This window comes from Girardinichthys multiradiatus, chromosome 21 (assembly GCF_021462225.1).
Source record: "Girardinichthys multiradiatus isolate DD_20200921_A chromosome 21, DD_fGirMul_XY1, whole genome shotgun sequence".
Taxonomy (NCBI): Eukaryota; Metazoa; Chordata; class Actinopteri; order Cyprinodontiformes; family Goodeidae; genus Girardinichthys; species Girardinichthys multiradiatus.
Window position 1 is genome coordinate 14,571,298 of NC_061813.1, and position 26,337 is coordinate 14,597,634.

Below are 26,337 nucleotides of genomic sequence, written 5' to 3' on the forward strand. Positions count from 1 at the left end.
AAATCTGTTATTCAACAAAAAGCTGTAAAAGCTCATAAGTTTGTGCTAAATAGGGTGTGAATAACAAATCATGAAAGCACAGTCCCACACAACTTCTGGTAAACTGACAAAAGCTGTGGGGGAGCTGAGCACACAGTGAGGGCAGGGGCGGAGGTGGCTGCCTTCCAGCCGATACCCAGGGAACAAATGCTCTTCTAAATCAGCAACGTTAAGTTTGTTTTAAGACACAGGAAACGTAGAAACTAAATTAACAAAAGTAAATGTCAAATCGAACAACAGAAGGAAGTATTTCAGGTCTGTGATGCTTGCATTACTGGAGGAAACCTACTCCATTAGGTCCTCCAGGTGGTTGTAGATGTCCTCATCTTCTACACTCTCCTCTGTAGGAAAAGGTCTGTGAAAGGTAAAACAGGTTTTTATGAACTAATCAAATGCCGTATTTTTACGTATGAGCAACAATTTTCTCATATATTTTCAAATATAACATACCTGATTCCTGTTTGCTGTGCAATGCCAGTGTGAGAAAGTTTGGACAGCGTGTCCATAACCTGGGACAAAAAAGAGACATTATTTTTATTACCGCTATTTCCATTATAAAAGAACTTAACACGAAAGAATAAAAACTGAAACGTTTGTACAGGTCCTTCTCAAAATATTAGCATATTGTGATAAAGTTCATTATTTTCCATAATGTCATGATGAAAATGTAACATTCATATATTTTAGATTCATTGCACACTAACTGAAATATTTCAGGTCTTTTATTGTCTTAATACGGATGATTTTGGCATACAGCTCAGGAAAACCCAAAATTCCTATCTCACAAAATTAGCATATCATTAAAAGGGTCTCTAAACGAGCTATGAACCTAATCATCTGAATCAACGAGTTAACTCTAAACACCTGCAAAAGATTCCTGAGGCCTTTAAAACTCCCAACCTGGTTCATCACTCAAAACCCCAATCATGAGTAAGACTGCCGACCTGACTGCTGTCCAGAAGGCCACTATTGACACCCTCAAGCAAGAGGGTAAGACACAGAAAGACATTTCTGAACGAATAGGCTGTTCCCAGAGTGCTGTATCAAGGCACCTCAGTGGGAAGTCTGTGGGAAGGAAAAAGTGTGGCAGAAAACGCTGCACAACGAGAAGAGGTGACCGGACCCTGAGGAAGATTGTGGAGAAGGGCCGATTCCAGACCTTGGGGGACCTGCGGAAGCAGTGGACTGAGTCTGGAGTAGAAACATCCAGAGCCACCGTGCACAGGCGTGTGCAGGAAATGGGCTACAGGTGCCGCATTCCCCAGGTCAAGCCACTTTTGAACCAGAAACAGCGGCAGAAGCGCCTGACCTGGGCTACAGAGAAGCAGCACTGGTCTGTTGCTCAGTGGTCCAAAGTACTTTTTTCGGATGAAAGCAAATTCTGCATGTCATTCGGAAATCAAGGTGCCAGAGTCTGGAGGAAGACTGGGGAGAAGGAAATGCCAAAATGCCAGAAGTCCAGTGTCAAGTACCCACAGTCAGTGATGGTCTGGGGTGCCGTGTCAGCTGCTGGTGTTGGTCCACTGTGTTTTATCAAGGGCAGGGTCAATGCAGCTAGCTATCAGGAGATTTTGGAGCACTTCATGCTTCCATCTGCTGAAAAGCTTTATGGAGATGAAGATTTCATTTTTCAGCACGACCTGGCACCTGCTCACAGTGCCAAAACCACTGGTAAATGGTTTACTGACCATGGTATCACTGTGCTCAATTGGCCTGCCAACTCTCCTGACCTGAACCCCATAGAGAATCTGTGGGATATTGTGAAGAGAACGTTGAGAGACTCAAGACCCAACACTCTGGATGAGCTAAAGGCCGCTATCGAAGCATCCTGGGCCTCCATAAGACCTCAGCAGTGCCACAGGCTGATTGCCTCCATGCCACGCCGCATTGAAGCAGTCATTTCTGCAAAAGGATTCCCAACCAAGTATTGAGTGCATAACTGTACATGATTATTTGAAGGTTGACGTTTTTTGTATTAAAAACACTTTTCTTTTATTGGTTGGATGAAATATGCTAATTTTGTGAGATAGGAATTTTGGGTTTTCATGAGCTGTATGCCACAATCATCCGTATTAAGACAATAAAAGACCTGAAATATTTCAGTTAGTGTGCAATGAATCTAAAATATATGAATGTTAAATTTTCATCATAACATTATGGAAAATAATGAACTTTATCACAATATGCTAATATTTTGAGAAGGACCTGTATAACGTCAATTATAAGTGGGGACACAAGAGGGCAGCATTTTCTAAGTCTTCTGATAAAACTGAGCTGTGTTCTTTTCTTTTTTTAAAACAAACATATTGTTGGAGTTCAAAACATTTAAACTTATTCCAGTAAATGTAGGTAGAGGAAGATTAATCTAGTTTGATTAAGCTAAGAATGACTAAAGGACAAATCTTGTGCATGTTATAGAGTCCCTTGCAATAGTAGCCATACACCTTCATTTCCCAAATTGTTTCATATTTTAGCCACAACATTCCATGTTTACAGTGTGTGTCTGTGCTGCCCTGCGATGGACTGGCAACTTGTCCAGGGTGCACCCCGCCTCCCGCCCATAGACTGCTGGAGATAGGCACCAGCTTCCCTATGACCCACTATGGAAAAAGTGGTAGAAAATGACTGACAGACAAATACATTGTGTGCAGCATTTGTTTACAGCTCTTCTGTATTCATATTTTGAGATACGGCTAAACCAGCTTTAACCATCTAGAGACTTCAATTTTTGCCCAGTCTTCTGTACAATCTAGCTAAAGCTGAGTCAGTCAAGTCTTTCAAGTCACTTGGATTGGCCAGTCGTTTGACCAATCTCTCTGACCCCCGCTAAACAAAAACGTCCCCACAGCATTCAAACAGGACTTCTTATGGCTTTCTTTCAAAAATGGCGAGTCCATAAAATCTCCTGTTAACAGATTCTCCCCCCGAATAATGGATCTCTGCATCTCCCTCACACCTTCCCATGGTCCTCTGAGTTGCTACTCTAATTATATTTGTGCCCTTGTTTAGATATTGTCATGTTGTTTCCATTTTTAGCTTTACTGATATTTACTAATTAGGTGGGGCAGTTGCTTTATTCAAAGTTATCAGAGTAAGTGGGGATGCACAACACACTTATTTTGATTTTTATAAAACAACGCATTAGTTTTGTTTAATTTCCTAAAACCACACTGCTTTGTGTTGGTCTTTCTCATAAAATCGTAACACAACACTCCTAAGTTTGGACAATATCCAGATATTTGAAGTGGAAACAAGAGTGGGAGCATAGCTACAAACACAGAAAGAAAACATTACCTAACCTCAAGAGTAACTGATCACGGGTTTGCATGATTACTGATAGTTTGGTCAATAATTTCACGCTGCTGTGCTCAGGCATACCCCCACCCTTGACCCTTACTACGCACATGTGGACGTCAGTTTGACAAATCCCCCCTGAACTCACCTTTTAAACAAAGCTTTAATATCAGTCATTCAGGCTTTGCTACTTGCCCAGCAGCCCTTCGATATCACACTTCTATTCATAGGTCATGGCTGCACACTTTAATCCACACCAGATACATCACAGATGTAATGTGGATAAATCTGCCCCGCAGCGAGCTCACCACAATCAATACTGATCACACAACTTGCCCTTCCCTCCCCCCCGTCCCCTCTGTCCAGTAAATGGACTAAACAGTGGCACACCGAGGACGGACACAGGATCATGTTGTTCCAGCCAACATCCTCCGAGCTCCAGACTAACAGAGCTCTGGAAGCTGTTTTTTGAATCAGTATCCATGGTTTTCACTATTAGAAAACCTATTAGGTAAGCTAACTGCTGTTGCACTACACGTGAACCACATCCATCATTTCAGAGGTGGGTGATGAAGGTGACTGACATTTCAGGCTTCATCAATCTGTCATATCCACAATGTTCCCAAAACATTTCCAACATGTTTTCCTACCGTTGGAAACAGCGTTCTCACAAGGCACGCCCAGGTACGTGAATCAGAGCAGAGTTTGTTAGCTGCAGCTCATGATCAAAGGGAAATGTCAGTAGGGGGCAGCTGAACGGTGGGAGGATGCAGTGTGGTTGTGACTGTATGCAGCTCTGCAGTGGGCAACTACACATCATCAGGAGAACATGAATTAACTTGTAAAGTTCTGACTTTAAACTCTAATGAAAAATGAATTCAGCAAAAACAGAACTGTAACATATCTATGCATTGCATATGGAAGTGCTCTACATACATTCTTTTAAACCCCCACGTTCTGCAGCTTCTAGCCTGAGAGACAAATTCCAGGGTAAAAAAGGAGCATTTAACGCTCTTGAATTCATCTTAATCCTATTGCCTTGGATGCCAAGGCATACACTGCCTGTACAATTACTAAGTAGATTGTGTTCCTTAGAAGTTCTTTATCTGTTGAGTGAATACAAAGCTCACAGTCATTTCAAATTAAACTGAAGTGAATGAGGTAATTTAACCCTGTAGGGAATTTATAAGGAATTGATATATATACAGTACTGTGTAAAATGAGTTAGGAAAAAAAGACATACAGGAAATGAGCAAAAAGAAGCAGTCATTGTTGAAAGGAGAAATATGGAAATCCTTCAGAAAAGCCTGCAGATTAATTGATCAAGTACAATTCATGTGAATTTGGAAGCAAAATGCTGTATAAAAGTATAACAATTTATAAAAACTTAATATGAGATAATAATGAATATATAGCAACAATATTAAGTACAGAGATAAACCCAGAAAGAATCTGGTGAGCAGTTTCAGGCTTGATCGGTCATGACTAATTATCAACCAGTATGACACTCACTACTCAGATTATTTTATCAGTAAATGTGACATACTGTACCTAAGCTCTAACAAGTAGCACTGATAATATTAGCCTTCGGTGCAGATAGTGTTACTGTCCAAAATAGTCTGAGGTAATTATTTTCATTATCAGTGAGGTGCTTTAAAACAAAGTCAGAGGAAGCACAAGAGGAGTGACAAGGTATTTAAAGGATTGTATTTTCTACAGAGATTAATAAGGTTATTCAGACAAGACAGAGCAAGTAAGTAGGTAAGTAAGTAAAACTTTATTTATACAACACCTTACAAGATAAAAATCACAAAGTGCTTGAACAAAAAAGAAATACATAAGATGAAATTTAACAAAAGTAGATTTAAAAAGATGCGTTTTAAACTGGCCTTTAACAGAAACCACTGAGAGAACGAGACTTCAGGGGATAACAGGAAGGTTGGATTATTTAAAGCTTTCCATCCCAATCTATCCCAAAGCATAGATGTTTTGAAAATATTGACAACCTTTTGGAAATCCCAGAGTTATGGTAAGGCTCCACATTCTCTTGGGAAGAGACCACTGTTTGCAGTTAGTAATGCTAACCATGCTAATCATGCAAAAAGATGCTAAATACAGTTTAAAATGTGAACTCATTCTATCTTTTTTCTATTAATAAAATCTCTTTATACAGACTGCTCTCTCAAACACACAGTGTGACATCGCCTCTGCTCCTAAAGTAAATACCTGATTTCTCACTGCAGGAAGATTGACATCAGTATTAGCAGTAGTTGCATACAAGCTATTTGAGACTGGGATATCTTTCTGAAGTTATGCAAACAATGGTACACTGCATTCCCATTTGTGTTTATTAGCCATTTCCATCTAATATTGAACAATTAACTTCATTTTACATCATAGTTTAAAACGGTCTGTAAAACATATGCATACATATGTATTTTTATTGTGTGATTTGATTATAGATGACAAAGTAAAAATCAGCTCAAACACAGAAGATGTACAGTCCTACTTCATCAATGTCAGTGCTGCAAACTAAAACATGTGAATGACGCATTTATGGGTCAGAGGTTCTTTGCTTCTTTCACTAACTCCTTGATACGCAGTCATTATGAATACTGATCTCTCCACTAATGAAGAAAGTGTATGAGATCTGGTTGCCGGTTTGCAGGTACAGCATGTTCAGAAGCTGAGGATATCTGGAGGATTTCCAGTTGTAGCTTTCACGAGACCCTAGGGGACAAGCTGTGAGGTGCTATGATTTCTGGCTTCACTGACTTTATTAGTCACACATTCACAAACTCAAATGACCATCTGTATCTAACCAGAGAGCTATTTTGCAGACTTACATAAGTTAGATTTGTCAACACTCATAGCAGGAAGCTCAGGATATGGGAGCTTCAGATTCCTACAGGTTATATGGGAGATTAGCCCTTATAAATCAGGAAAGAAAGCATACAGCGTTGCCTAGGTCAAAGATCATTAACAGTGGTGTCCAGCATGCTGATCTGAGATGTGTTCCAGCTAATGTCTGTAGACTTCGTCTTGCACAATTGTTTGAAGAAAGTGTTGTTTGAAAACTGGCATTAGGGATGGAAGTGATATGCTCTGCACTGTTCTGTGCTCCCATGTTGTTCCATTCTTTGTATAAAAAAATCAATTCTCTGCCAATCAATCTGTCTAAAGGCAGGTTTTAACTGTTGTAAATAAAGACAATAGAAAGTCTTCTGTGTTTTCCTATGTCCCTTCCTGTCCTCTCAACTCTCCGGTGGCTGTTCATTACAAGTTTGATTGAAGGTTTCTTTCTATTGAAAAGGGAGCAGTTCCTTTCCACTGTCACCACATGCTTGCTCAGAATGACGGAGTGCTGTAAAGTCAGTAACTTGATCCGACTGCCTGGGCTCCCACAGGTAGATAGGCTGATCATTAAATTTGAAAGGCCTGTATATTTGGCCTGAATTGTATTGCATGCAATTTGATCTGAATCTGACAATGTGATTGGGTTATATTGCAAAGAATTGAGTTTATTTGATTTTAATATGGACAAAACTGGATTTTATGATATTGGGCAATAATAGGACCAGTTTGTCCTGAAATTTGCCTTGTAGCAAGATTTGTTGCACAATATATATAACCTGAATTGAAATGTGTGCAAGACTGTGTTTTTTGTATACTAAAATCAACAACATGAACCAAAACTGACACATACATACTAGAGTCTATTTTAAGGAACAAAGTCAATCATTTCACATGCAGCTCTGGTCATTCACCTTCCGGGCAAATGCAGCTTATGTCAGTGCTGGTGTCCCATGAATTTGTAATGAGAATAGAAAACATTTTGGTGCAGTGTTTTCACAGTCTTTTATGATCAGCACCTTTTGTATTCAAAAATATCCAAACAATCCATAATACAGTTTCAAGGTACAGCATGTTCAGAAGCAGAGGGACCACTGACATAGATCGGGAGGCTTTCCAGTTGCTGCTTCCGGGAGATCTTTAGGGACAAGCAGTCAAGCGGATGTTTTTTTGCTTCGCCGACTTTATTAGTCACACATTTACTAACCCAAATTAGGAAGACTTAAACTACCTTGCAAAAGTATTCATTCACATTCGTCTTATTCCCATTTTGTCATTTATAAAATAGAATAGAATACAAACTGGCAGATAAATGTAAGGCCAAAGGAAATTACACATGGTTTTCAATAGTTTCTAGAAATAAAAATCCGAAAAGTGTGGAGCCAATTTGTATTCAGCCCGCTTCACTCTGACACCCGTAAATAAAAACCTGTAGAATCTGAGCCTTCAGAGTCACCTGATTAGTAATGGTGTCCATCTGTGTGTAATTTAATCTCAGTAAAAATACAGTTGCTCTCTGAAGGCCTCAAACATACGTTCGAGAACATTACTCCAAAACTAGCATCATCTGGCCTTTTAAAGGACAAGTGGCAAAAAGAAAACAATTACTGAAAGTAAGCCATTAGAAGTCCAGTCTGTAGTTTTCCACAGGCCATGTAGGGGGCACCGCAAAAACATATGGAAGACTGTTCTCAGGTCTCTGAGACCAAAATTAAACCTGACATCCTACATGCAAAACACTATGTGCGCCAGAAGGCAAACAAAATACATCACCCTGAACCAAACATCCCCATGAGGAAATGTGGTGGCAGCATCATGCTGTGGGGAACCCTTTGTGCAGCAGGGACAGGTATGCTAGTCAGATCTGACTGACCCTTAACAGACAACCAGATTTACAATGCAGAGCTTTAGATGAAAGCATATATGCTACCATGTGAAATTCCAAACCCATTTGAGAATTTGTATTTGTTTTTATTTGTAAAAATCTTTGAAAACCCTGTCTCCTTTTCCCCCACTTCATAATTGCCTGCTAATTTGTTTAGTTATCATTGTATCATATATTATCATATATCTATCTATAAATCCCCCCAAAAGACGTTGAAGTTTGTCGCTGTAATGGGACAAAATCTAGAAAAAGTTAACAGTGAATACTTTTCCCTGTTACGATTATAGCGTCTATCCACCATACCACTTCTCTGCTCTTCTATTCTGTGAAGAACATTTCAGTTTTAGATAAGTTTAGGGATCAGTTTTGGTCAGGAAAGCAGAAACACAAAGTATAATTATTGTAAGTGCAGTTCGCAGCAAGACATATGGTGAATCATACAGGCTATAAAAGCGATGGGTGAGCTATAAATAAATAAATCAAAAAAGAAAAAGTCCTGTATGAGGTTGTAGTGTCCACCATGTGCACACAGATCAGAGGTGAAACGCTCAGCAGGAGTCATGTACGCCATGTAACCCCAGATGATCAAGGATGACAGGGCCCCTTTGATGGAAGCTAATAAACCTGCCCTGGCTGGCAACGGCTGCTGCTCTGGATCAACCCATCACTACAGTCCAATTAAAGCAGGATGTGTCTGCACAGCAGAAACTGAAACAGGAACACATGTGGATGTGTGATAATGTCTATTTGAGGCTGCACAGCTGCTTAACATCAAACTGGAATTACATAATAGAATTGAAAAGCAACACTAAAGATCGTTTATATACCGTATACGGTTTACATGTTCATTTTTTTTACTCCTTGTTGATCATATCAAGCTGACAGTGGTCTTAAAAGGAAGCCACAACATGCATGAGTGACTTCAGAAATTGGTAGCAGCTAATCATATCCTCTTTATTTCTTCTTAAAAATCCTTCACTCCTATCTAAATATAGAGGGCACCTCCAGAAAAACAGGCACATCATTTTGAATGTGTAGCACAACTACAGTCTTATTGGTTTCAGAAACTACCCAGCTTGCTGTCCCAGTTTTCTGCTCTCAGCTTTTATTATTCCATTTTATGATTCCTTTTATTTTCTGTCCTCTATGTTCTGTCTAAATTAGTAAATACCAGCTAAAAATAGAGTCCAGTTAGGATCTCTGCCAAAATAAATACACCTGATTGTATTTAAGGTTTGTAAAAAAACCAAAATGTTGGAAAACGAAAAACCGTCAAATAGATAAAAATTCCAGATTTGACCAAACTTTCCAAAGATGGATGGATGGATGGATGGATGGATGGATGGAGGGTTCAACATATATACAGTTGAACCTTTAGAAAATGGTCTGGTAGAATAGGAAAAAAGTCTGGGAACAATTTTCCCATAAAAACAGATTTTAGCTCACAAGGAACGTTGATAAAACAGCTATAAATAGGGAAAATAGACTCACTCACCTTATATCCTCATAAACGAAACCTACTCACTAAGGCTCAAACACTATGGGGTATACAAGTGTGAAAAGAGAGGACACATTGAATCATCTTTCGTTAACAGAGCGAAGGCTTGTTTTAAATGGCCATTTTCCATGTCTCTTTTTGATTCTGTACATTGGAAAACCTTCCTCATTGACTATTCAACAGCTCATTAAGAAATGTGTGGCATTTAAAAGTGGATTAACCTGAAACACCAAAGAAATGTACATGTGGAAGCTGGTTGTTTAGTTTCTTACAGCATGCTTGTGGAGTTGCTTATATTGTTAGTCAAATTCTATTAAAACCATTGAGATGTATTATGTTCTCAGCTTTGGTGGCTGAAAATGGTAAATCCCTTAATGTCACAGATTCATTAACAGAAATCCATAATGCCCTTAGGAACAAAGGTCAAAAAACATACTAGAGATATTCTTTACCCAACTAAGGCATAGTGTCCCACATGACTGGCATTAAGTCAATTTATTATTCACGCATCATTAAAAACTCATGTCTGTAGAAGACATTTGTTAAGCTGCTGTTAAACATTTTTTTGTTTTGCCATTTATTCTAATGTATTAAAAAACATGTTATTGGGTCAACATGTGTCAATAAAGCAGATTTGTAGAACACCAATACTGTCATGTCAATGAAGTATTTATCACTTTTGATGCAATCCTTTAATAGTCAATAGTGTGGAATTCACAGAGTTTGGCTCATAAAAGAGAGAGAGGATACTTTTTATTGTTACACCACTACCTTTTTTCTTTGTTCTTCTTTTCTTAAGAATCAACTGAAGGTCTGAGAAAGACATTTTGAAGCTTTATTAGTGCCCTCAAGTGGTCAGATAATTATGAGCCAAATTAATCATAAAGTAAGCCATGCCATAAAAAAAGCCATCATATTCACTTTAAGTTTCAAGCGTTTGGCATGTTGCAGTGAGTAGAGCAGGTGGTTAACAAAAATAGGTATTAACTAATGTTATTATTGGGTCATTACGGCAATAGTTGTGTTCGTGTATTTTGTAGCAGTGGTGCAGTGTGTGATAGACATGGTGGTTGAGAGCCGCAGTGATCATGCAAAGTAATTTTTCTACATGTCAAAATATCTGTAGTAGCCTGATATGGTGATCAAATTGTGTATGCTAGACTGTTAAATGCATGGTAGGCAATAAAGAAGCATTATTTTCATATAGCATATCTTCCTACACCACTGAAATAAAAAGCTGACACGCAATGGTTTGATGAGAGTATTTGAATAATCTGCAAGTGACAACATAAGTCTGACTGAACAGTTATAAGTTTTTTTAGCAAACATCTCTTTTATGGTTTTGTCTCCTCCACACATTCAGAGAAAGAAAAACTGACACCCCGCTGTAAACTTGACCCAATAAGCATGAGGTTGTCTTCATTGTGGTACATTGCATTCAGTCCACAATCACGGTTATAGCAACAACTGTAATACTTTGTCAAGTGTCTGATTTGCAGCACTCTGTGTTCGGAGCTGTTTTTCCTTTGCATGAGGACCAACAGATGCTTCTAAGAAGGTGAATTTATAACATTAACTGATTTATCTCTGTGTGGTGAGAGCTGCTTTATACCTGGTGTAAATTTTACCATATAATGTAAAATGACAATAAAGGAATCTTGAATCTTTAGATGCACTAAACAAGGTTGAACCGTCACGCAGGACGCAGGAAAAACAACAACCTTTTGTTGAATTTCTCTAAACCTTTTAAAGAAACAGCATGCATAAAGTAGAAGGTAGACTGCAACAACAGAAAAACCCGCACCTGACACTCAAATGCACAACAAACCACAGCTGGTGTTAAAACCAAACAGTAGTTTCTTTGTTCAAGGTTACAGCAGTTCAGCAACACTGCTGGGCTCTTTGAAACAATACCTGCTCCCTCTATACATATTAGCAGGTCCTATCAATTCCATTTGAGGTAAGTGATCCCCCAAAACCCCTCACACTGGAGTTATATCGACAGTGTCTCTGTGTTTGACGTTACTTGATAAAACATTCATGGTTTTTTGTAATGCTTTGCTCATGAAATTGATTGCTAGGTGTCCGTAAATGGATGAGTGTGTTTGCTTGTCTGTGTTTCAAAGCACTGATGTCTTACAGAAGCAGCCGGTGCATTAAATTCAACCCACATAGAGTCAATAAAAAGTTGATTGGCTCAGAGGGAGATGAGTTATTGTTTGACAAGCAGTGCCATCCCTCATTAAGGCCTATGATGCATAATTAGGGTGTTTGGATATGCACATATACAGCTGATTACAATGGTGCCAAAGTCACTGCCATTTGTCCTTCGATGCGTGCATCACTTTGTTCGCCACCCTCGTATTTAAAAATCTCTTTGCATTCAGTCTTTAATCACGTTTATGTCACACACAAGTTCATATAAGACATTATTTTATCAAAACATTTCAGACATGCATCTATAGATTTAGACTGTGGTCTGAACAAACTGCAACAGGAAGAAACATGTTAAAGCAAGGATTCAATTAGACTGAATTAAAAACACAAGTAAAATTCCAACTTGATCACATTTATTTTATTATGATAAAGAAATGCAACAATTATTGCTTCTGCTGCTTAAAATCAGGGTTCGAGAATGACTGCTCTTGCTCCAGAAAGCGTATGTTTTAACCAAGAAAAAGTCTGGTCACCAAAGCCGAATTTAAACAGCAAATTTAATCATACTGTAAATTAGAGTGAGAAAACCTAACAATCTCCAAAGTGAGAAACATAAATTAATCTCATATGTTCTTACAATTGGTAAATAAACAGATAAATACCCATTTTTTGAAACAAAAAGAACCTGAAGCAGGTGTCGTTTGTGAACATGAAGTTTCTCAGGTAATAAAATGTTTTTCCTTTTTAGTGTCTGCTGATTTCCATAATGTGGTTTATTTAAAAAATCTATAACCGCTCTCTGAAATAGTAATCAGATTCAACACCAGCTTGTTTTTCTAAATGTCTGAGGCAAATGACCTAAAGCGTTTAACTATTGCTGTCCACTGATTGTAATCGGTGTACAATTTTTTTTGTGTACAATTAATTTTGTGTACAATTAAGTAAAACTGTGGCACACATTGAAACCAGCCCATGCATGGCTAAAAGTAGCTAAAACATTTCATGTCCATGTAAATTTTTTAGGTGAAATCACTTTGCGTTAAACATGTATATTCTAGTAGTAAAGTCTGTTGCAGGCCAAACACACTTACCACCTACTTTTCAAAGCTTAAACACTGTCCAGTGTTTAAGATAGTCACAAGAGGGGCAAAAAAAAAGCTTAGAGTATTTTTCTTATTTCCACCCTGCCTAATAACTCCATCTCAACAGGGTAGGGTCAGAAGCGAGGTCATGCTTGCTGTCCAGGTAAATCACATCAAGCTAGGACAGGAGCCCTGCAGGACCCACGCTCATACTTGCTCACACATGGATTCACGCCCTCGCTACCAGCTCTTCAATATCCTCCACTCTGACCGTTCCTGTGTGGTTTAAGTTCAATTTATTAGGCCAGACTGTTGCTAGTATGATCACACATTTATGTGGTTTTCACATGCACATACACAATGAACACACTTATGCTGCGGCAAACACATTCAATCAGCCAAATTGTCAATCCACAGTGTCTGAATCAGTAAGACACTCTTAACTGACACACACATGCACACAACCCGCTATCTAGACTAATAAATCGCATAATTCTGTGTGACATGATGGTGGAAAATAATACTGCTCTAGGTATAAGGAAAGATCCTTTCAGCTCTTAAGGTAGGTGTACCATATATGATGTTATTACCAAAATGACGTTTTAAAATTCATTCTAATTTTTTTGCAGTTTTTAAATGACATTTTTATACGTTTACTTTTACTTACATGCATAAAGTGCCATACACATAATACCCTGGGATTGTTAGAGCTGCAGTTAGCTCATTGATTCCCCGTGGCAGCCACACTGAAGACCTCATCTTTCTCAAATCACTCTAAAACAGAATCCTTTTGGTTTGTTCATGTTGCCTTGACAACGCAGTTTCCTTAGATATAGAATATTATGTTAAAGAAAACAAAAGGGGCAAAATAAAGCAAAATGTAGAGACAAGTCTACCCATTTAGGGGGAGTAAACAGAAAATGTTGACACTTTCACAAACACTACAAATAGCATTGTGATTTAATAAACGTTTTCTTGTTATTTTAAATAAGAAAAGGACTATACACTTTCAGGAGGTGCCAAGAAAAAGAAAACTTCACACATAATTAACCTAGCACATAATAAAACAGCACAGGTGACAAACTTGTGGAAAACAGGGGTATATTGGCAACAACTGAGCTGATGACATCACATTCAATTTGTGGTAATACACAATGTCCTTGTCAATAGACAAAATTGAAAAAGGCTCACAGCCAGAGGTTTAGTATCTCTGGTGCAGGGATTCTCATTCTTGGCAGGAGAACAACCGCTACTGATGAGTGGGAAAGGCAGACTTAGAAGATGCTGGAGTCTGGAATTAGTTGTGGCAATAGTTCCAAAACAAACATTACTGTGTTGTAGATATTCTTGCTTTGTGCTTTTTGGGACTATTGATTTGCTACTGAAAACAATGCCCCTGCTTTATATCAACGAGTTCCCCTATATCAACTGGTCTTGAAGTCACATCTTATTCTATAATTTTTTGGGGGCATTGTTAAGCTCAATCAGCTATTCGTACTAGCAAAACCCTTTCCAGTAACTCAACAGTCGAAGTAACAAAGAATACAAAAAATATGACAAATAATGTCATAGAAAAAGTTGCTAGGAAAGTCTTCGGAAGTTACTAAAAAGGGATGTAAAAACCCTATGAATACAAATAAAAAAGCTGCACGTGCACCAACCACCCACCTCTCATTAGAACCCCTGCCTGGATTGAAGATCTCTGAGGAAGATGTAAATAGGCTTTTTCAGCGTCAAAACATCAAGAAAGCTCCGGGACCTGACAATGTCTTCCCATCATGGCTGAGAGCTTGTGCTGACCAAATGGTCCCCAACTTAACTCATTTCTTAAACAAGTCTCTTGAGCTGTGTGAGATTCCCACATGCTTCAAACACTCCACCATCATTCCGGTCCCCAAGAAACACACCAGCAGGGGTTAAATGACTACATTTATTGCCCTGACATCTGTGGTCATGAAATCCTTTGAGCTTCTGGTGTTGAAGCATCTGAAGGACATAGCAATCCCCCTGCTGGACCCCCTGTGGTTTGTTTACCGGGCAAATAGGACACTAGATGATGCAGTCAATCTGGGACTACATCCTGCACCACCTTGACCACCCAGGGACGTACGCCAGGATCCTTTTTGTACTTGAGATGATGGTAGACTCTCCTCACCATCCTTAAAAATACTCTGTCTGCTGTGGCTCACCTCTGGTTCCCAGAAATCACCCTTTCTTGCCTATGTGTGAGGACCTGACATCCCCACACATAGGCAATGTTTGGATGAAGGCCCAGACTGTACTTCCTGTATCAACTTAAGAAGTACAACCTTTCACAGGAGCTGCTGGTAATCTTCTGCCATTATCCAGTCTGTCCTGTGTTCGTCCATCTCTGTATGGTTTGGCTCATCCACAAAACAATACAGGTTCAAACTACAACCAACAATTAGGTCTGCAGAAAAAATCATCAGGGCTGACCTTTCCTTCCTTTCTAGACATGTACAAGTCTAAGGTCAGAAAAAGGGAAACTAACATCTCTGGAGACTGCACACATCCTGCAAACGAACAGTTTAGACTTTTACCTTTCTACAGCTGCCACAGGGATTGTTTCTTTCCTCAGGTTGTCTCTCTGATGAACACTTAACAGTCAGAGTGCCCAGATCAATACCACGCATATTTGCACAATTCAATCATGTTCTTTTTGTATATACAGTATACACATTTACAAGAAATATGTTTCCCTTTATATTTCAGGAAAAAAAATTTCCTCATTGAAAGCAAGTGGAACCAAAGACAAACTTCCTGTTTGTGTGCACAAACTTGCCCAATAAAGCTGATTCAAATTCAGCTAAAACCAGAGGTGATGTAACAGGCAGTAATGGTATAGAGATATATACATATAGATCAAAATCAACATAGGTTTTTCATTTTGAAGACCTAACAACATCAATATTTTAAAGCAAGACCAAAGTAGGCAGCCTGCTCTCTTACAATGTCCCGAAGCAATGTAAATCCTTATAAACATTACTTGGGAAGTTGTATTTTTGAAGTAGCTTTTTTTTTCCCCAGTTATGTGTCAGTACGCATCGTCTTACTTGACAGAACCTTATGATTGGAAAGGGACCAGGCTAGGGTTGGAACAGGCTAAGTAGATTTCTTCTTTACAGCATTATTAGCCCTGACTGTAAGTGTAGGGTTGCTGTGCTGCTGGGAAGGGTTAGGGTTATATGTAGTGCTGTCTGTCTGTCATACACAGGATCTATGTATAGGCAAAAGGAGTTCATTTTTGGTCTCACCTGCTGACAGTACCTTCTTCTGGCTGTTTACAGTGTCTCCTACTTGTCTTGTGGCAAACTAAAAACTGCATTACTGTTTTTCTTAATGTATGAAGGCCAGATTTCCACAGTGCATCTCTGCAGCTCCCCCAGAGTTATCATGGGCCTTTTGGTTGCTTCTCTGAATAATGCACTTTCTGCCTGACCTGTCCGTTTAGGTGGAAAAGGCCAATAATATGGTAATACTTATATGGTGAATACTGAATGTTACATTTTCATCCCACTTCAAAATGTCGATGTATGTGTTGGTCTATCACATAATTGACATTTGTGGTTATAACATCGAAATGAAAAAGGTTAAATAGGTATAAATGCTTTTGGAGGGCATGGTTACTTTTTTTTTACTTTTCTAGGCACACATTCATCAGTATGTGTTTCATATATGTTTTTATCAGAGGTATGCATTATGTTAAATGGTTTGGGTTACCATCAGTTGGATCATAAACACAAAAGAGAAGGTCTGTGACTGTAAAATGTCCGGTCAACAATAACTACCTTAACAGCTTCCTCTTAGGAACTGATGTACTGATGGGTGTTAGCAAGTTGCGGGAAAGTCAGACAAGCCCACAACTCTGTGGTGCTGAGGTAAAACTGAGAAGCACTTCTGAAAAGAAAGTTCAGTTTTTGTGCATGTCTTACAAAAAATAAGTCTTATACTGGTAATAACAACAGCTAATAAAGTGGAAAATGTGATCAAATGTCAAGACAGAAAATACCTGGAAGGTTAATAAAGAATTCCCATTTTCCAATCCAGTAAATGCAGACAGTCTATCTAGTGTGCTGCTTTTAGGTCTACTATTGACATCTTTATTGCCTGTTCTGCTCGTTCTGCCATGTAGCCTGGACCTCGGACAATGCAACAGACAAGACAATAATGCGAAAAGCAACAAATCTAACCAATCCAAATCCCAAAAGTCGAGCTGCAGCAGAGACGCTCGCCCACTCAGGGTTGGTAAATTCTGATGTAAGTTATGGTAATGTGAGAGATCCTTTTGATGTTGATAACATGACACATCAAACCAGGAGATGAAATCCCAAGCTGGTTCTGAGAGAGCAGCAGACAAGCAAAAGACAAAGGAAACACAGATAAATTCCTCCTTAAAGCAACAAATTCACTTCTGGATTGAAGATGTTCAAGCTCCCGCCACAAATAACCAGCTTGTTAAATCCATATGGCATAAGTGGGTTAGCATCAATTAGTATACCGTGAGGACTCCCCATTGTAATCATGAGCACTTAAATACTCAATGTTTCAATTTTGGAGGGTAGTTTCTACACATTAGTCATGCAGCAATGTGCAGTCGGAGTTGTTTCTCAGGGACTTTCACGTGAATAATTGAATACCACAAAGTAAAATATGGTACTTGCTTATACAAAACAAAGGCTTGGAGGAACTTAAGACAAGACGAGCATATTTACAGATGTATATGCTTAAGCCTTTTTGATTCCAGTTACATTACTTTGTATCTTACATTTTGTATGTTGTCTTTATTTGAATGATGTAGACCATTTTGTGTGTTGATGCATCACACTTTCAATGGAATGCCATTACTGACTTAATCTTGCATCACCTTAGACTAGATGCTTTATGTTCACATTCAGCCCACAGTTGGCATAAACACAATCACACCTGTTTGGATAAACTGAAAAAATATTTATGAGGATGGTAATTTCCACAAATGAGTTTAAAAATAGAAAATATTTTCTATCTTAAAACTATAAAAAATTCCTGACATCCTGGCATTATGAAAACAATGTCAAGATTTTAGTTTTGGACCGGTATTCGTTTGAAAGATGAAGGTAATAATCCTAGTAAATTACCTTACAAATGATCCAGTCCAGGATTTTTGGGTTTCGATCCAACCCCAGTATCTGAATATCTGCTGATACAGATATTTTTTGATCCAGAACACTTTAACTTAAACACTTAATGTTGTTTTTGTCATGACAACACAGAACACAGTCAAAGACAAAAATGCTCCATGTGTCCTAAGACTTGCACAACACAGTGAGTGAATCACAGCATTTTATGTACTTAGTTTGCTGTTGTAGTTGAATTTTATGTAAGGAATCCTAGTTTACCATAACAAATACTCTCAATATGTAAAGGTAGTATAACACATTGGTTCCCCGGTAAAAAAAAAAAAGGGTGACCAATAAAGTGCTAAATCAGAACAACTTCCCCAGCTTCCTCAACAAAGAAGGAACCAAGAAAACTTGATGACTTCATGATTTTTAATTAAACTCTGAGCTTAATCTAGGAGTGTAACGCTACATGAATTCGTACTGAAAATATCTGGTACAGTGCTGTCGGTTCGATACACAACCGACTCCTAGCTATCACTAAACACTGCTCTTTGAGAACATTAAGGTTTATCATGCAGCTACAGGGGAGAAAGAATGGTGGACTGAACCAAAACTTTGTCAGCGTCTTGCATTTTTCAACAGCAATAAGGAAAATATCTCAAGCTAAATGGAAACATCACTGGCACTGGAAAAAGAATCAGCTCATTTCCATACGGCTACCTGTAGCATCCAACCAGCCCAAACTCCATACATGTATGAGATGCAAATCGGAGGAATCCCTGTTGATGAGAGAGGATTTTCCCAAAAACTGTGCATGCTGCATTCAGGTACAGCTGGGACACTAGGTTGTCTATGTATCAAAACAACTCCAAAGTGATACAAACATGGTGTATTCTCAAAATGGGCACTTGATAGTTTTCAAGTGGTGATATTGCTGTGTAATCTATCTATCCTGGCACTGGCTAAGCCTGCTTATACTACTTTATTTATTGAAAAAAATCAAACCAAATCTCCAGTCTGTTCTATACTTTCCACAGGTTTAAGTTTTAACATAATAAAATCTAATTGTTTCAGAAATTGAAAAGATTCTGTGTTTACTGCTGGCCAAAGTAATAAAGAATGTAATGGTAAAACATAACCCCTTATTTTTAAAGGTTTTATGGCACTAGTGGCCTTTATTCATTAGTAGCTGGACAGGAGGGCAGAGATAAGGGAAAGACATGCATCAAATAGCCGAGGACTGTAGCCTCTGCATATGGTGCTCCTGGTTTACAATATTAGCCCATTTCTTTAAGGAAACCGATAGTACCGATAAAAATTAGCTGTTTTGCACAAAGAGAGAACAGAAAGTTTCCAACGTCTGCAATACAATTAATATAATATAATTTGAAGCTAAAATTGAATGGAAATAAAGATATAGAGGCTGCATATTTTACTAGGACCCATGAAACAATATTCTCACTAGATCTCACTAGATATTTTCTTTATTTATGTCAAGGTGGCCCTTAACAAAGGACCTGGTTTGTATTTTGAGTGCTGGTAATGCCTTCAGACACCCAAACATACAACCCCCATCAGAGCAAAAGCATATCTAATGTAATAGGTCTCATTTAATCAGAATTTTATTTTTATAAATTATTTCCTAGCTGTATGATTGCCGTGAAAGTGAAATGATCACACTGCCGACATCAGAAAGAGTAACCTAAAACTCTGATGCTCCTCGTTTTGACTCTTTCTCCTATTAGAATATTCAATAGTCACTGTGGATAGTTCTCATTAAGTAACTGCAAGGTCATAAATGATGTATTACTGTTTTCCCCTTCACAAAGTTTCCCTCACTCTTACAGAGGACTAAAAACCCAACTTTGGCTTTTCATGTAAGATGCATTACAAGGCTGACTCCATGTATTATTTCATTGATTGGATGAATTTCAACCCCCCAAAAACTGCATATTTTGGGATGTTATGTAACTCTGAGAAGCTGCTTTATTCTGAGGTGTGCATGGATTTTCTGAGTGTGGAGGATGTACATTAGCCCCCCACAATGAATAGCGGCACAACCGCCCACTCCACCTCCATCTTTAGAGAGCAATACAAATCCCAACCCCCTCGCCTTGAGCATCTGGAAGAGGCATTGTTGACTTATATATACACATGGTACTCCACTAGGCCTCTGCAGGAGGCTTGCATTATAGAAACAAATCTCAGGCAGATCAGAAGATCATTTCTGTCCCTGTGAAATCCCATATACACTGCTGCTTAACTCAGGGACCTCGGGGCACCTCATCAAAGATTTTACTAGAACTTTTTCTTAAAACGCATCAGACAGGAATTAGACTTGTTGAAAATAAAAAAGTCACTCATTAGATTTTCTCCAGATCAAAACAGCAGGTGCCTAAGGGAAACAGGGGAGAGAGAAGACTGACTACACACACAGAAGCTACACATAACTTCATCTGAGCGCATGGTTGCCCATCTGGAAGAGAAAGCTAACCACGGGCGATTCATGTTCTTGAAAAAATTCACCTTTCAGAGTCATACATAAGCAGGATCAAAGCGTTATAGCTTGGATCTGATGTTTAAACCATAGAAATGAGCCAGGAGAACATTTCTAAGCACTGATAGTAGAGAGAATTTTTTTTTCAACCTAAGAAGAGAAAATAAATAGGTTGCCCATGGAAAGCTATCTAAATTAAAAGGTCCTGGGTTTGTGAAGCATATTCATTTTTCAACAAGCTGCTACAAAATCTGATGCAAAACTAATACTGAAAATCTGCCTTTTCTCTTAAACACCTTTTTAAAGGTTGAGGTGCACTCATCCATGATCACTGGCATGTTTGCTCACTAAGGTAAGACTATTCTCCAAACCAATGGCTTGCTGACTGCTTTCTACCTTAACTACTTATTAGGACTTCACAGAAACCCTGACCGTAAAAAACAAATTATTTAATAAAATATGTTCATAAGGTATATTATAAATTAACTGAAGGGGATTTAATTTAAATGTAATACTGTTGTCTGGAAAGGTTCGCTGCAAACTAGTACATAAAGGCAATATGCGCTAAGCATAGGCCAGGTTCAGGTCTCAAGCTGTACGATGGTTATCATGGTCACAGTTTTAACACCTCTAAAATTTTGCCACTTTAATCTCCTGCTGTTCAAACTTTTCAGTGAAATGCCTGAGAGTCTCCCGGCAATGGACTATAAAGTAACATCCCCAACCTGTTGCAGCTAGCTGTCAGTCAGTTGTGTATGAAGGCAGATAATTCCCCAGAACTTTTCTACTTGTAACAAATGAATAAAGGTTCCTGTTCAGACATTTCTTGAGTAGCAAGGAATAAGAGTTGGCATTTATGCCTGTAAAATAAACAGCTTCATATAGACTCAGCACCAGGGGCGCAGCTTAGCTGTTTGACCAACTAAAATAAGAATTTCTTGCTTCCCTCGAGCTATATCCCTCTTAACACAAAGCAGTAAACATTCTACAGTGGACCTCACTGTTTAAAACTAAATTTAGGAGCCTTTTAGATCCCTCTGCAATCTGAGTGATCTTCTGGAGAAGCAGTCACCAGCGGAGCCAGAGGAAGGAAGGCCTTGGTCCACTGCCAGAGGCCCACTTCCCCCTCCTTCTGTTCTGCTTAGTCAGTAGCAGACAGGAGAGGAGTGAGAGGAGTAGCACAAAATCTGTTTGCACATGTCATTTAATGGGGTTACCCAGACGCTGGCTGCATGATGTGTGCGGGGGAAAAAAAAGAAAAGAAAGATAACCACTGGTTTTGCTGATCATTTTTCCATACAACAAAAGCTTAAATTTCTGGTACAGAAACGATCCAGCACCTCAGGCCCAAAACAAGCCAACGTCAGTGTCCGCACACAGACATTCCCTTGTTTAATCAGCACAGGTGAATGGGCTTGCATATGCAGCAGTTCAGATAACTCAGTGTCTTTTATCGAAATCATACAGCATATGTCTTAGCTTACTATTAAAGTGCTGGTTAAACCAGATCACTTAGAAAAAAGGCAGAGCAACTACAGTACATCACTGTGTTTTCATGTATCTACAGGACATGCGGTCTTCCCCCATAGCTCCACATTCATACAGTCACTGTTAAAGCTGCTGGAGATGGGGGGAGCATAAAAGCTGTCAGAAAGTAGGGCAGTGAGTATTGGATGGGTGGTTAGAAGACTTGCACATCAGTCTTTCTCTTCTTTGATCTTGACCACGGTTATTTATAAGCTCTCTGGCTCATACTCACCATTGCCATTTAAATCCACTGAATGGATCTACAGCCAGGTCACCCAATGCTTGGCAGTCTGTTCGGTTTTTATTTATATCCCATAAAGCTAACTGTTGAGGATTAACAACTTCCTAGATAATTTGATAAGTAAACTCAACATGTTATCAAGACAAGAACTAGAATTCAGGAAGTTGATACCTATAATAAACATGAAGTGCTTCAATGTTAAGTTGTATGAGAATGAAGGACTACCAAGTTCACTAGAATAGTTGGACGTAGGGTGGCACGATAATAGGAACATCTGTTATATTATAGTGCATAGGTGTCAAACCCAAACCCAGGCCTGTGGGCCAAATTTGGCCGGCAGCGTAATTATATTTGGCTCACAAGACAATTCTAAATGTCGACTAAAGCTGGACATGTAGACAGCACATCCAGCACTAATATTACAAATCCCTGAATGCTCTACTGGTGTGATGGCATCTCAATCAGGACCTACAAGCCGGCCCTCCTCTGCTGACATACAATAGCGACCTCAGGTAGAAGAAGACATGGCAGGTATCTTGGCTAGGACCAGATCCCTGCTTGTTATTCTTATTGTTGTTAGCCTGTTAAATAGTTAACATTGAAAATCAACTCAGAAGGCTACAATGAGAGAAAGATGCATACATTTTTTCTTATTGTGTCTTCTATTTGACATTTGATTTTAACATACGCCACTAGCATTAAGCTTTGCTTATTTTCATATGAAAAGGTTTATCATAATATCTGAAGAGTAGTGAAGCCTTCCTCAGTGGTAGGCCTTTTTATCAAGAAATAACTGGCATGCACCTTGTCAATTAAATAATTTTTTTTATATAGCGCCAGTTCACAACGTATGTCACGACAAGGCACTTTACAGTCACGCCAAACTCGGACCCTGAGTTTACAGGAAAATGGCAGCTAACATCTCTGCAGACCCCACACATCGTGGACACAAACTGTTTGGACTTTTACCATCGGGTTGGCACTATAGAGCCCTAATGGCAAAAAACAGCCACAACAGAGACAGTTTCTTCCCCCAGGGAATCTCTCTGTTGAACAACACCTCACAGCCAGAGTAATCAGCTACTCTGTTAGAAACAAAAGAGGCATATTTGCACACATCCCAACCTGGCTTCCATCCTTTATGTACATTAAAAACACACACTTGAACGTACTGTTTCTTGTCCTTATTTATTTGTATTTTACACACTGTGGCTGTTGTTTGGAATGACGTTGATATACAATGTGAGGGATGGAAATCTAAGTCAAATTCCTTTTTTGTGCACACAAACTTGGTCAATAAAGTTGATTCTGACTCTGATTTCACCGATCCCTGCATCAATCCATGGACTGGACCAGCAGTGTGAATGGTTGCAATTAGCTCCTATTTTCCTGATTCTTCTTTGACAACACAATGTCTTCACCACACATTGACCTTCAGGAACGCCGTCACAACATTCTACATCAGCATTGGGCATTGAGGGCTATGATTTGTAAGAAAACGCTCTATGTACCGATATACACCTACATTTTTATATACTAACTGAAACATTTAAGATGCTAAAAAAAAACGTATTTATGCTCATACTTTATGTGTACCTCTCTGAAAGATGGTTGACAAATAGAGTTTTGTCTTCTCTGGCCATTTTGTGAGGAGTTCTGCCACATTTCAAAAACATATTTTAGATTTATAGACCGCCTTCCATTGATCCAGACTTTGCCTGGTGACAGCTGGGATCTGTTTGAGTTTCAATACAGATGTTATTGCAACATTAAAAGAAAGACTTAAAGCATAAATGTACACTCACCAGCCACTTTATTAAGTACACCTTGCTAGTACTGGGTTGGACCCCATCTTGCCTTCAGAACTGCTTCAATCTTTCGTGGCATAGATTCAACAAGGTACTGGAAACATTCCTCAGAGTTTGGTCCATATTGACATGATAGCATCACACAGATGCTGCAGATTTGTCGGCGGCTGCACATCCATGATGCGAATCGCCCGTTCCACCAGATCCCAAAGGTGCTCTATTGGATTGAGATCTGGTGATTGTGGAGGCCATTTGAGTACAGTGAACTCATTGTCATTGTCATGTTCAAGAAACCAGTCTGAGATGATTCATGCTTTAAGACATGGTGCGTTCTCCTGCTGGAAGTAACCATCAGAAGATGGGTACACTGTGGTCATAAAGGGATGGACATGGTCAGCAACAATACTCAGGTAGGCTGTGGCGTTGACACAATGCTCAATTGGTACTAAGGGGCCCAAAGTGTGCCAAGAAAATATCCCCCACACCATTACAAAACCACCACCACCAGCCTGAACCGTTGATACAAGGCAAGATGGATCCATGCTTTTATGTTGTTGACGCCAAATTCTGACCCTACCATCGGAATGTTGCAGCAGAAATCGAGACCCATCAGACCAGGCAATGTTTTTCCAATCTTCTATTGTCCAATTTTGGTGAGCTTGTATGAATTGTAGCCTCAGTTTCCTGTTCTTAGCTGAAAGGAATGACACCCGGTGTGGTCTTCTGCTGCTGTAGTCCATCCGCCTCAAGGCTCAACGTGTTGTGCATTCAGAGATGCTGTTCTGCATGCCTTGGTTGTAACGAGTGCTTATTTGAGTTACTGTTGCCTTTCATTCAGCTTGAACCAGTCTGGCCATTCTCCTTTGACCTCTGACATCAACAAGGCATTTGCGCCCATAGGACTGCCGCCCACTGGATATTTTCTCTTTTTCGGACCATACTCCCAGTAGATCAGCAGTTTCTGAAATACTCAGACCAGCCCGTCTAGCACCAACAACCATGCCACATTCAAAGTCACTTAAATCACCTTCCGTCCCCATTCTGATGCTCAGTTTGAACTGCAGCAGATTGTCTTGACCATGTTTACATGCCTAAGTGCATTGAGTTGCTGCCATCTGATTGGCTGATTAGAAATTTGCATTAACGAGCAGTTGGACAGGTGTACCTAATAAGAGTATACAACGAGCAGTTGGACAAGCGTTCAGGCAGACGGCCCGGAGGCCGTCTCCGGCAGACCCAGAGTTCAGGTGGCCGTCCCGGAGGCCGTCCTGGGCAGATCCGGCGATCAGCAGGCCGGCAACGTAGGGGCAGGCTATCAGCAGGCCAGCGACGTAGAAGACGATCAGACGGCCGGCAACGTAGGAGCTGGTGATCTGACGGCCGGCGGCGGGACCAGAAGAACCCACGCTGGAACCCAGGCGATGGGTGCAGAGACCGCTGAGACCTTTGGCGAGGCCGTGGAGATCTGCGGCGGAGCCGCCGAGGCATAGCATGCAGACAGGGTACGTCCTCGCACTCCTCAGGGACAGGAACAGGAAGTGCAGACAGGTCCTCCACAAACTCCTCCAGAACAGGAACCAGGGATGGAGGCAGTTTGTCCTCGGAGGTCTCCAGGACAGGACTGGGAACAGGAGCAGGAGCAGGGAGTGGAGGTGATTCATCCAAGAAACCCTGCGGAACAGGACCAGAAACAGGATCGGGGTGTGGAGGCGGTTCATCCCAAGAACCCCTCCGGAACAGGACCAGAAACAGGATTGGGATATGGAGGCGGTTCATCCATGAACCCCTCTGGAACAGAACCAAGAACAGGATCAGGGTGTGGAGGCGGTTCATCCATGAACCCCTACGGAACGGGACCAGAAACAGGATTAGGAGTCGGAAGCAGCGGCAATGGCTGATCAGGAGCTGAACTATGAGCCATAAAGCCGCCTCCAGATTCAGTGGAGAGGTGAGCAGAGGAGGGGGCAGGAGGCCTCCTCATTGAAGCGGCGATTTCTCCCAGGGCCCTTGTCGCTCTGCCTCAATGATGTGGTGAATGCGAGGATCAGGAAAAAAATCCTTTTTGCCTCGAGCCAGTCTTGGAGGCTGCCAGCTATCTCCAGCCTCCTCCATGGGGACCTGGGAGAGGTAGCAAGGTGGGGAAATAATTTGACCAGAATCTCACCCCTCTTGAATTCCTCTCCATTCCTCCCGCTTGGTCCCGTTGGCTGGTTCCTTCTGTCATAAAGTGGGTTTTTGTTGGACCAAAATGCAGGGAAGAACTCCTGAAGCTCGAGGTTTTCAGGTAAGATGAGTCTTTATTATCCATGGTAGGACACAGACAGGGTAGCCAACAC

The 26,337-nt window shown here is 40.0% G+C and overlaps 1 protein-coding gene across 4 annotated transcripts in view; it reads right to left on the bottom strand.

The window, feature by feature from the left end:
- The window catches only part of LOC124857923 (guanine nucleotide exchange factor VAV3), a 117,171-nt gene that overhangs the window by 56,798 nt on the left and 34,036 nt on the right, over positions 1-26,337 (bottom strand). For all 4 annotated transcript variants that reach the window (XR_007035715.1, XM_047349510.1, XM_047349511.1 and 1 more), the window contains exons 3-4: positions 490-548; positions 329-394 (exon numbers count right to left, since the gene is read on the bottom strand). Coding sequence is in view for 3 of the 4 variants with exons in the window: in XM_047349510.1 (XP_047205466.1) it covers positions 329-394; positions 490-548 (125 nt within the window). In the remaining variant the exon portion in view is untranslated. The remainder of the gene's footprint in view (positions 1-328; positions 395-489; positions 549-26,337) is intronic.